We start from the raw sequence: 12957 nt of genomic DNA, 5'->3' as shown, positions 1-12957 counted from the left end.
TCAAAACTTATCAAACATCTGAGCAATTTCAAGCTTGTAATATCATTTGGGCACTCATCAATCATTGAAGGTCAAACTTTGACCTCTAGATACACTACAGCTCAAATGGATTTTGTTGTTTCCACCTGTCCATGGTTGGAGTGTGCACAGAGTTGGCAAAACTTCTAGAAAGTCCCTTTGACCATCTTTTAGATTTGAAATGCCATTTTTTTTCTTTAATCATAAAAATTTCATCTACTTAAGACAGGAAAATTTTCAAGATTTTGAATACACTTTTTGTATTCAAATATGTGGTTGAATTAAGAGTTTGTAGAAGTGGGCTTCCCACAGTGGTCACATGCAAATAAAAAAATCCACATGGACTGTAGTGTATCAGTATTCCTGGTAGAGTTGACTATATATGTTGTAATAAAAAATCAAAGAAATATTTACAATTTTAAATACCTCAACATTCAATAGATTCAGCAATTAGGTTATACAGATTTTTGCATATCTCTTATGAACAGATGTAACTGTGAAACAGACCTGTAATGGGCATCCATCTTGCCAAATCAAAGCTTCTGAATCAGAATTCCAGAGCAAATGAACTTCCTGTCCAGTCCATTCTAATGGAACCTCAATTTCTAGACAAAACCAGTGGGTACTCCATCTGTAAACATACAATAAATTATGAAAATTGACTCCCAAAAGAATTATAGAGAAAAAGAAATAAAAAGTTGTTTCGAAAACTAATATGAGAGGAATCAGTTGTATAAAAGTATTGGTGTTAATACAGTCAAGGGATTACATTGGTTGTTTCTCCTTTAAAATAATCTATATTTCTGAAATAATTAACTTACCCATTACTCAATATAGTAGTGACCTATAGTTGCTAATGTTCACATCCAACACCTGTTTTTTTTACAATATTGTTATGTCTCATGGTTTTTCAACAGTTTAATATTATTACGGCAGTTTAAACTTCTGGTTGTGCTTATATTTTTTTTTATCTTGGCCATCTTTTCACAAGTGATTTATGCAGATGTTCATTATTCATTTTGCTGCAAATTCTTTATGGTTCAATTGGAGCAGAACTCATATCATTAAATGCTTCATTTAATCTTTGTATCAACTTTATTCTGGGTTTTTTTTTGCTCATTTTTTTATCTATTCAAAATTACTTTTATTTTCATGACTGTTAGAAACAAGAAAACAGACATTCAACATGGTCAATGAGATTTTCATCATTTATTCAATTTTTGACAGTGTTTTTTTAAGGGTTATTCCATCAGACAAATGCTGATTACATTTTTTGGAGTTGGCTATTATGTTTTGATCTCTTTCGATCATATAGCTCCTAACATGTTCAAGAACTTATCATTCTTGTTTTTCAAATCTTTGGGTTTTAGCATTCCTGATGAAGGTAAATCCAGAAAAGCACTTCAGATGCTCAAAATTTTTATAGCTTTATTTTCTCTTCATAGACTTTCAACACTTACATGACTTAGTACTTTCAAAAATAGTATTCATAGCAAGAAGAGCTATATGACTGAAACGGTTTAAGTTTGTACTTAATGAAGGTCTTAACATACGTTGGTCCAAATGAAGATCCAACTGTCGTCTCACTAAATTTTCCTTTCATAGCTTCATCATATCCAATTCTATCTGGTGCTTTGTAATGAGTGAGCTTTTTCAGTGCTGCTTTCTTTGTGTAAAGTCTGAAAATATCAAAAGGTAAATACACTGTCAATAAATGCTTTATAATGAGTGGGCTTTGTCATTGCTGCCTTCTTTGTGTAAAGTCTGAAAATATCGAAAGGTGAAAACTCTGTCAATAAATGCTTTGTAATGAGTGAGTTTTGTCAGTGCTGCCTTCTTTGCATAAAGTCTGAAATTAGCAAGCACTGAAACACTGTCAATAAATGCTTTGAAATGAGTGAGCTTTGTCAGTTCTGCTTTGTTTGTGTAAAGTCTGAAAAAATCAAAAGGTGTAAACAGTTGTCAATAAATGCTTTGTGATGAGTGAGCTTTTTCAGTACTGCTTTGTTTGTGTAAAGTCTGAAAATATCAAAAGGTGAAAACAGTTGTCAATAAATGCTTTGTAATAAGTGAGCTTTGTCATTGCTGCTTTGTTTGTGTAAAGTCTGAAAAAATCAAAAGGTGAAAACAGTTGTCAATAAATGCTTTGTAATAAGTGAGCTTTGTCAGTGCTGCTTTGTTTGTATGAAGTCTGAGAATATCAAATCAGTGTTGACAGGCTAGTGATATAGTAGATAAATTACTAAGACCACACGGCCACCAAGGCCCAGAGTAAAAGAATAACAAATTATATCAATCACAAAATTTTGCAAGTACTAATGAAGAGCAAATAATTTTCAGATATATTGTGTTTATCTTACCTTCCTGCCAAGTTCACATCTGTAAAATAATCTTTAGAAATAAATTTCTCTGCTCTCTCCATTGTAGTTCTCTTGTGTTTCAACACTACAGTCTCCATTTTATTAAAATATTTCTCTGATTCTTACTGAAATAAGATGCTATAAGTAAGTAGATTACAAATGAAGTATACTCCAAGATAGTAGCAGAGACTGATTTGAAATCAGAGCGAAAACACACCCAAAAGGCAGATTAATCTTAAACATAAATTTTTGTAGTTTTTAGGTATTGTATTTAGATGAAAATTAGATTAATTTGAACTGCTGTAAAATATTAAATAGAAATTGTTTTATCAATATTATGTGACTACTAGCTCATCAATGGAAATGATGGAAGGATGTTGAGATCTTTTTATTAAAAAATCACATCATACATGAGTCCTCATTCAATACTAGAATTTTTGTTACAAAAAATCATATTGTATGTAGCTCATCAATGTGTTACTGTTTCTTTCATGTTTTCATATTTGCAAAAAATTGAGCTATTTCATTAATGGAGGTGATATTATTGGATGGGTGTACATGAAGTATTATTCAAAACTAAAATTATCATCAGTTAACATTTTGGATAAAAATGAGAATGGAAATGGGGAATTCTTTTTACCATCAGTTGTATTAGTTAGATCATATAGTTATTAAAAATAGAATTTGCCATAACAAATGTGAAGAAAAAAACATGGGATTTGAAATAGCACTGTTTCCCTTAAATTATACCAACTCATTAATTATACATTCTGTTAAATAATCTATATCTAAATAAAATCTACTCATGTAGCACTATGGTCATATTGCGCTATAATGTGGTGTAAAACAAAGCAATTCTGTTATGATACACCGAAAACCAAAAAGTATCACTATATGTAGAATATCTCATCTGGTTGGGTTTCTGGAATTTTTTTTTTTTTTTTTTTTTTTAGTTGCTCAGAGTTGAGACACTTGCTTTAAATCCCTGATGTGATATTCATTCTTACATAATATAAAAATAAGGACATGTGGTATGATTCATTTGCCAATGAGACAACTATCTACCAAAGTTCAAATGAAGTGGATGTAAGCAATTAAAGGCAACCGAAAATAGCCTATAACTATGAGAAAAACCCATACCGTATAGTCAGCTATAAAAGGTCCCAACATGAAAAATATTAAACAATTCAATTGAGAAAACTAACGGCTTATTCATAACAAAACAATTTATGAAAAACAAATATAACAGACATGAACCAACAGTAACCACTGAACTACAGGCTCCTGACTTGGTACTAAGTTTGTTCAAGTCCTTTGGTTTTTAAATATACATGTGTTTGTTGATATCAATTGAATGATATGTTTTCATTGGGCATGACTACCAGGTCATTTATGATCGTACAATGCTTACATCTAATTCATTTGGTCTTTGGTGGATATTTGTTTGCCATCTTTTACTTTAGGGGTCCCAACCCATACAGAGCTATACACCCAAAACCTTACCCTAACCCATACCGAACCCTAACTTATAACATCCCCTAACCTAACCATAACTATAAATAAACCCTAACCCTAAAGTAAAGGGACTGCTAAAGTAAAAGATTGATTGATTGTTGGTTGCTTAATCATGTTAATGCTCAGTGCTAAAGTAAAAGACAAACTATCCACCAAAGACCAAATGACTTGGATGTAAGCATTTTTTTTTTTATATTGTATAGAAGGATTAATCTATTTTTCTACCTACAGTCTGCAATACACCTAATCGCTATTTATTCCATTCCGGATAAGTTCTAAGATTACACAACTTTTTCATCCAGTTGAAACTATCTGGGACCCTGTTTAAACAATGCACCATGCATGATACTTTTTAATGAGACCTGTTAAAAACATCATAAATACATGAAATACTTCAAACAAAATATTTTTTTGACTTTAATTTGAGTTTCAAAAAAGTGGATCATAATCTATCAAAGTTTCCTATTGATCGCTTTCTAAATTTTTCCCTCCCTCAGCTCGTTACTGATGACCTTTGTTTTTTTCCCTGTTGACCCAAACAGGAAGTTGTCTAAATGACTGTTTTTTCCGGATTGGACTAAATAGTGATAAGGTGTATTCATGGTATTGGAGTCCATTTCAGGTCTTCTGACCACAAAATTTTAAATACATTGTTTTAGATGGGGTCTAATAAATCAAAAGGTAGAACTTCATAATTGTTGCAAATTTTGTTGGTGTGTTCAGTCTATTTAGGATACTTGCTGATGAGTTGCCCTGGGTACAAAATTGTACATTGACGGTCATTGTATTCATTACATGTATCTGCATGGGACCTGTTCCATAATGTGATTATTAGATAGTGATTATCAGATTATCAACAGATTAGAAATGTATATGTCAATGCATCACTTAATAGTTCTGAGTTGTTTGTATGCTCTGACATTTTGTGGCATTGAAGTGCATTTCCCATGTTTAGCCTGGGAATAGTACACTGTCAATACATTGTATGTTATCAAGTTTAGCCCACTATTTAGAGGTTACAGGTCCTTTTACAGTTGTAGTTGGTTATCAAGTTATCAAGCAATCTGGTGGAGTGGTATAGAAGGCAGTCATCAACAAATAGGCGGGCTTATAATTTCATGTAGGTAGGCAGGACATTTATAAGGCACAGGAATAATAGGACCAAGAACAGCAGAACGGGGTACTCTTCGATCGGTACCTCGAATCACCGAATAACACCGTTATTAGCCAAATAACACTTGTAAACACCGAATAACACTTGAAATTTTAATATTAGCACATATTGGTGACATTTAAACATTGATAATTAAATAATATTGTATTATAAGTGTATTTTATAACTTAAAAATGATTCATAGAAAGCAGGTAAGTTCATAAAGATCGCATTAAATATTAGTGTGTACATCCAACATGGCGACCAAGAAAAACACAATGGTAAGAATAAAAGAATGATTGCATATGCATACAAAGGGAAAAGCTATGAAAATAAAATATTAAATAATGTACTGTATATACAGGGTATTGTCCAATAATTGTTTTTCAGTAAGGTTTCGAAAAGCTAACAAAAGCCATGCAATTACTCCAATCACCAATTAGTTTTCTTAACGATTTACTCAATATTAATGAAACGTAATTAAGAATTTTCACATATTTAATTTAAATTTAATCAAAAAATTAATTATACTTGATTGTTTTATAATAAAAACAAAGCAGCTGAATGGATGATTCGTATGTGTGTATTTTCTCAAAAAGAAATTAAAGATTTTCATTGGCAAATATTAATGTTTTTACAAGTAACTAAAATTTGGTATAAAAACATGTGAAGACATATGTGCTGTTTTCCATTTTTAAAATGGCTTTATATCCTTGTGTTCAATGTGATGAAGAATGTGTTGATTGCACAATTCAGTGCTGTAGTTGTGATCGTTGGGTTCACAGTGCTTGTGTCCCAATGAATGATTCAATGTTATCGGCCTGGTCAGATGTGTCTCTAAAGTTCCTATGTAAGTACTGCTGCTTTACAGACAACAAGTACGACATGGCCAAGTCCCTAGAAAGGTAAGTAATTTTATAAAGTATATTTTCAACATAATATTTATTAGAATGTATATGAAATATATAAAGAACAAATGTGGAATTGTACATGTTTAATTTTAATGAAGACATTAATTTTACTAATTCGATTATATTTAACTTGTTTCTTATTTCATTTTCTTTGGCAATATACATTTGCAATTCAATTTACTAAAAATTCAGAAATAAAAGTAAAGGAAAAAAAAATAATATTCATAGTATAGAAGTTTAATTTTTTTTTATTGCTATGTTCATCCATTTTAATACATTAAATTAAGTTTAATAATGAAATATTTTTTGCCAATTAGATAATTTAATTGTGATAATGCCAAGTTCCCAATTATCAAAATATTTATTTATTACCTTACAATTCTATCATATTGTTAATTAGATTGTTGTTTACTGACACGTGCCCATTACATAACTAATCATTAAATGATAATGAAATTATATTACGGTATGGACACTCTGCATTAAACAGGCTTGTGACTGTCTTGGTGTACCAAGGCTGCATTACCAAAACCAATAATAATAATTAAGAAAAAAGAACACAAATAAATATTTACAACTATATACAATATATGTACTTCCTAACTATATCTTTTGTAAAAGTGTAATAAGCTTTATTGTTTCACAAAGAATTTTTGATTATTTAAAATAATAAAAAATTTCTTCAGAAAATAAAAATAAAAAAAAAATTATTTAAACTTATTTGATATGAGTTTTTTTCTGTTTAATAAAATACTTTTTTTTTTGCAAAATTCAAAAGACATTCGATGTTAAAAACAGCCCGTGCCTTGTGCAGGATATCTTAGTAGTTTTAATTTTTTACAATAATTTCTAAATAAATTGTTTTCGCGGACTATAACAGATAAGCCCGTGCCTTGTGCAGGATATCTTAGTAGTTTTAAAAGGGCTTGGTTACTCTCCATTTTTAAATTAAAAAATATAATATTATTTTTTTAATGACTATAAAAACAAAAATTATTATTGTAAACAGTTAAATATTCCATATTTTTTTTCAAAGGGGATGCGCCCACCCTCACATTGTTCATTGCCTTGACGTGGCGTGAGGGCTCCACTTTGGTGGTCTAAAATGAACACGTTGAGGGATTGTATGCAATCATTCTTTTATTCTTCCAATTGTGTTTTCCTTGGTCGCCATGTTGGATGTACACACTAATATTTAATGCGATCTTTATGAACTTACCTGCTTTCTATAAATCATTTTTAAGTTATAAAATACACTTATAATACAATATTATTTAATTATCAATGTTTAAATGTCACCAATATGTGCTAATATTAAAATTTCAAGTGTTATTCGGTGTTTACAAGTGTTATTTGGCTAATAACGGTGTTATTCGGTGATTCGTGTTACCCCTCTTCGATCGACTGTGCAAAGTGGAGAAAATTTCACATCAGTACATTGTCATACCTTATCAATAGTCATCAGAGATTTATGTTCAAATAAACAAAGCCTTTTTAACAAAAGTCTGCCTTAATAGTACTTTTAAAAACAATCTTCAACAGATGAATATTTTTGCAGCAAACTCGTAAGGTAAGAAACAAGTTGGGAAGGGGGAATGAAACCATGATTATAAGCTATTTTTCTAATGTCAAAATATGTAAATCCTCTTTAATTGGGAACACCGCTATTATAATTAATAATAATATAATAAATTCTTTGTTTAAAGAGGGTAAACACAGTTAGTTACAATTACTAATCTTCCCTGAGGCCCTCATATACAATACAAGTAAAAAAATAATAATAAGAGAGAAAAAAAAAGCAAACATACAACATATTAACACAATCGTATAGTCATGATAGTTCAATGTACATGTACCATTAGAACATATAAAACAGTTACAAATTGCATGTAGTAATAGATATTATATACAAATCAAAATCATACATTCTAAAAAAGTAATAGTTGCAATCATTTCAAGACTGAATACTGGGACTGCCTCAAGTATCGTTTTATAATTTGTTTAAAAGAAATTTTTTAAAGTGTTTTGCACTTTACGCATTTCATATGGTAGTCCGTTCCATAAAACTTATCCAGAATAAGCAAAAGATTTTTTAAACAGTTCAGTTTTTGGTTTAGAAATTATCAAATTACCTTGAGTTACACCCCTTAAAGCATAAGGATTATTAACAGATATAAGTTGAAACTTTTGAAGTATGTACTGTGGTGCTTCTTTCCGCACACATTTATATAGCAGTAAATATTTGTGGTATTTGATTCTGCTTTCTACTGTCATCCATCCAAGTTCTTTAAATAAGGGGGCTGATGGGGATAAAGGGTCTGCATCAAGAATTAATCTTGCTACTTTTTTTTGAAGTTTTAATATTCTTATTATCCCTTCATTTTTACATTCTCCCCAAACAATACAGCAGTAATCGATGAATGGCAGAATATACCCATTATAATATGCTTTCCTGGCATTAATATCTAAAAATTTCGTTAATTTAGAAAGAAGGTATATTCTTGATGAAATACTAGCACAAATTTGATCAATTTGATTTGTCCAGCTAAGTGTGCTGTCAATTTTAACACCTAATAATGTTTCGCATGATGAATTTTGTAGTGTTTCTGAATTTATTTGTAAATTTGGTTGAAAATATTGAGTTGATAACTTCTGACTTGTTCCAGTAACCAAACATTTTGTTTTTTTAGTATTGATGAACATATTATTCATTTTGCACCATTCTTCAACTCTGCATAAATCTTGCATAATTGAACAGAAAGATTCTATTTCTACATCTACAAAATATATTTTTTAACTTCAATTTGTTGAAGATTACAAGAAGGCACATGCTAGGGAATATCTTAAAATTATCTGAACATATTTCTGAAAATAAATTTCAAACATTTTTTTTCAGTAATTAATTTTATGTATACTTAAAAATAAAACTGATTTATTTGTTTTAGCAATATATGTGATATATTGTGCACAAGACTTAAATGCATCTAAGTCTGGTAACCGTGGCTACCTAGTTTGGTAAGGAATTCCACAATTATTGTTCTTGGATAAAAAGAAAAAAGGAAATTTGTGTGAGAGAATGGCTATACAAATTTATTTTCCCATGATGGTACTAATTATAAGTATTGCTTGTTTGAGATGGAAACTAGTTGATGTTGAATTTTGTAGAGCATGGTGACAGATACAAGATTTCTTCTTTGTTGTAGTGTTGATCAGCTTAGATGTTCGAGGATGGCATGTACAATACTTTGGTAGCTGTATTGATTTAGTGTACACCTGGCAGCTCTTCTCTGTATCATTTCGATTTTATCTATATGTTGTTTCTGCCAGGGATCCCAGGCACCACTGCAATGCTTTACTTTTTGTCTGACATATGTTTTGTAAGCTACTTCTCAGTTTTTATGCTGTTGGGTTTTACATTTCTTTCGATTAATCTTAGTGATGAATTTGCTTTATTTGTGATGTTATTTATGTGCGAGTTCCATGTTAGATCATTAGGATTTAGGAAGCAGCAAAGTAATGCCACCATGCAGACTTCGGTGAGGTTTTATAAAGGAACAAATCAACACACAAAACAAAAGCAAAAACAAAAACATGCATATCAATTAGGTCAATAGAACAAAGGACAAGTTTCTTTAAATATTTCAAAGGCTATATGCGGGTCTCATGATTTTCAATCATCTGTGACAGGACCCAACAAGTTAAATTTTCAAGCAATATTGACTCTTTTGCAAAACATTCCTGTGAGAAGAAAGAAATCTTATTTGGTGTATTGTCCTATAGGAATAATAATCCGATATGGTAAAATATATCCTAATATCCCACAATGATTTATCAAACAAAAAGATTGTTAACTTTTCAAAAAGGTTTCAAATCTAACTAAAATCAACAGTATGACAGCTTTATGCTTGGAGACATTTTGTATATATTATGTCTCTGGTGTGTGTTCTTCAAAGTTAAGGCCCTAACAACATTATGACGAATTTCTTAACATGTAGTCAAGATATTGTAAAAATATAATTAATAAGGATATTCTCTTTACCAAAACAAAAACAAAAAACACGGTATGAAATTCAATTTGAGGCTTGGATTGTAAAATTTTACAAAAAAAATAAACATTTTTCTATTATATATCAAGCCTGTTTTCAACAACAATGTTCAGCGCGGGTGTCTTTTTCTGAGCATCATTCTGTTCTGGGCATGTTGAAAAAATACTCTTTTGAAAAAATACTCTTTTAATTCAAAACTATGTTACCAAATAGTATTATATATACAACAGAAACATCTAAAACTTGAATATTAAAGATTAAACTATCAAAAACTTAAGAGTCGTTAATTTAAAGGGAAACTCCGCAAAAAAATGAAAAATTGATATTTTGTTCTTTAAGCATAAAAAACCACATGTTCATTAATAAAAAACTTTTATTCTCTATGTAAAGAGATCAAAATCGATTTTTAAAATTCTCTATCAGTTCTCGACATATCGCCATCTTGTCGGCATGTTCGATCTAAAACGTCACGTGATATCTATAAACCACAAAGAACAAAAAGAATCGGGGATTTACCGACCCTGCGTTAAAAACTCCCATCATCAATTGGGGATTACCGTAGACGGTTATTCAGTGAATGAATGTCTTGTCAAGAGTACGGTTGTTCACTCAGACAAGGTTATGACAAAAGTCTACATATTTTTCCCAATCCCACAAAAAAAGAAAGAATTGTATCAGACATGGTTGTACAACCTTAAACTAACAGCAAATAGTTGCATCTATAGCAAGCACAAGTTGGTGTGTGAAGACCATTTTGAACAATATTGTTTCGAGGGAGATTCGATGGTAATTATCCTTTTTTAATAACAAAATAACCTAGCAGTTCTGATAGCTATAGTTATCAAATCCTTATATGATAAGATCTCGTTGAATAAAAAAAAAAAGATTTGATGAGGGAGAACAGTTTCAATTAAAAATAAGACAAATGCAGTGTTCTTGTAACAATCACTGATTTACAGAAGATTCATTAGTATGCCTCTTTTATATAAAGTGCATTGATTTGTATAAAGAATAGTTCCGTATTTAGACAAGATAATTTTTCAATTAATAAAGTTATACGATATAAAATAACATTTTTTTAATTATGAAATTTAACGGCTATTGACAAGGAGCAATGTTAGGAAGAGGTTTTAGCTGGGACATAATATGTTGATATAGTATTATATTCCCAGGTTATAGATATGTAAATATCGAAATATCGGACATCTCAATTTTTTTATTAAAAGTGGGTTTTTTTAACTAATCTTTGAATTATATCAAATTGATACGGGATCAATTCGGAACGGTCACTTATAAAGACACTTAGCTTTATAGTTAACTGTGTGACTCTATCTGGTATGTTCGGTGAAAAATTTATAGGGTTTTTTTCTTTTTACATTTTATTTACGTTATCTTATTATATATATATTTTGGCTTCCTCCCGAATTGATAATAGGTATGTCAGAATTATTGATAGATGTCGTGTCAGAGCGACACATTCAGTTAGGTATTCCAAGGACGTATATTAGATACACGTCCCTGGGTATTCCAGTGACATCCTGTCAACTAAAAATTCCTTTTACACAATTATATAATACATGTTCATGCATGGCCTCTTTATTGAGGTACCCGGTGTGCACAGGTAACATTTATTGAACCATATATTTGTGTCTAACGTTGTTTATCTTGTGTGTGTTTGAAATTATAATTCCACCTTTTAATGAATGATGTTCTGATAATAATATTATCCACTATTTTTGCTGATAAGTTTTAAAAAAAATTATAAACATGACCTTTGAACATTTTTGTGAAATGAATATTGTTTTGTCATGATTCTGGACCATATTTTTGAAGAAAAAAAATTCTTCACGCAACTACAAGCTTTTGTCGATTGGCAAACATGCAGATATATAAAGTAATGCAGCACTTATAGTCACTATCAATATTAATTCATTGAAGATAAGAGAGCCCCTTCTATGTCTAATGTCCCTATCTTTATAAGGATTAGGACGACAGGGGAAAAGGAGCGGAGATAGAGTGGCATAGTGAAAAAAAAATAACCGAATAGAGAACAATATAGAGAATGATCGACGAAAAGCGAAATAGTTATTGTAAAGGAGCGGAGATAAAGAGAGGCATAGTGAAAAAAAATGTTTGCCTGACAAAGTTATTGCTCGCTTTGATATTTTTAGTTATACAAAATCACACATCGTGTTCCTAATTGGTATTCACGTGCACTAACTTGATGCTGGGAACAGTATATTAATATATATGTTCCTGCTTGATGTGTTAAGTTTCTGCATAGCATGGTTAAAAATAATTAGTATCCCATTTGTTATATCGTAGTGTCACGGTGTTACTTTGTTAAATTTATTTAGTTTGTTAATGATTGTGTAAATAAGAATAAATCTGTATAAAAACGTCATACCATTTTAGTGATTGCCTATAGGCGTTTGATTATTGTTACATTTAAGATATATATATATATATATTTAGAACCTTTCATAGATCTTAAAGTAAAAGACGTGTGTCTGAGTTAAACGACACAATAACCCTGTAATACTAGTACGAGAGTATAGCATGTAAAAATTCCTACTCAATATGGTTGTATTGGAAATCTTTTCATACAGATTGACAACTCATGGTCCGACATGCATGTAATATCTGCCACATGACGCTCATAGTTCTTTCTACCATCATCATCTTATTCATTAAATATTGCTGTAAACATCGATGGTTCACACCCAAACAAAATGGGAGTAATATACCCTCAGATCTTCTCCGTGGTAAACACTTGTGAAATATATAGACGAAAGTCGGTATTGAAGTGAATCTACATCTCACAAACACAATTTTTGAATTACGATTTTGAGTGAACACCCACCAAACCAATACGAACGTATGGCAAGATATAACCATGCAGGTATTTAGTTTTCGTCAGACACAAGATAAATAATCACTCTCATAAACGTATA

The 12957-nt window shown here is 30.5% G+C and overlaps 1 protein-coding gene across 1 annotated transcript in view; it reads right to left on the bottom strand.

Moving 5' to 3' along the window:
* LOC127724880 (alpha-mannosidase 2C1-like) overlaps nt 1–7533 on the bottom strand; it is a 54257-nt gene extending 46724 nt beyond the window's left edge. Inside the window, exons 1-4 of the mRNA XM_052231882.1 lie at nt 7405–7533; nt 2379–2503; nt 1572–1697; nt 526–649 (exon numbers count right to left, since the gene is read on the bottom strand). Coding sequence (XP_052087842.1) covers nt 526–649; nt 1572–1697; nt 2379–2476 — 348 coding nt within the window. The 5' untranslated portion in view covers nt 2477–2503; nt 7405–7533. The remainder of the gene's footprint in view (nt 1–525; nt 650–1571; nt 1698–2378; nt 2504–7404) is intronic.
* Between the last annotated feature and the right edge of the window lie 5424 nt (nt 7534–12957).

The sequence above is a fragment of the Mytilus californianus genome, unplaced genomic scaffold (genome assembly GCF_021869535.1).
Source record: "Mytilus californianus isolate M0D057914Y unplaced genomic scaffold, xbMytCali1.0.p SCAF_14, whole genome shotgun sequence".
Taxonomy (NCBI): domain Eukaryota; kingdom Metazoa; phylum Mollusca; class Bivalvia; order Mytilida; family Mytilidae; genus Mytilus; species Mytilus californianus.
This window is presented reverse-complemented; position numbering and strand designations above follow the sequence as displayed.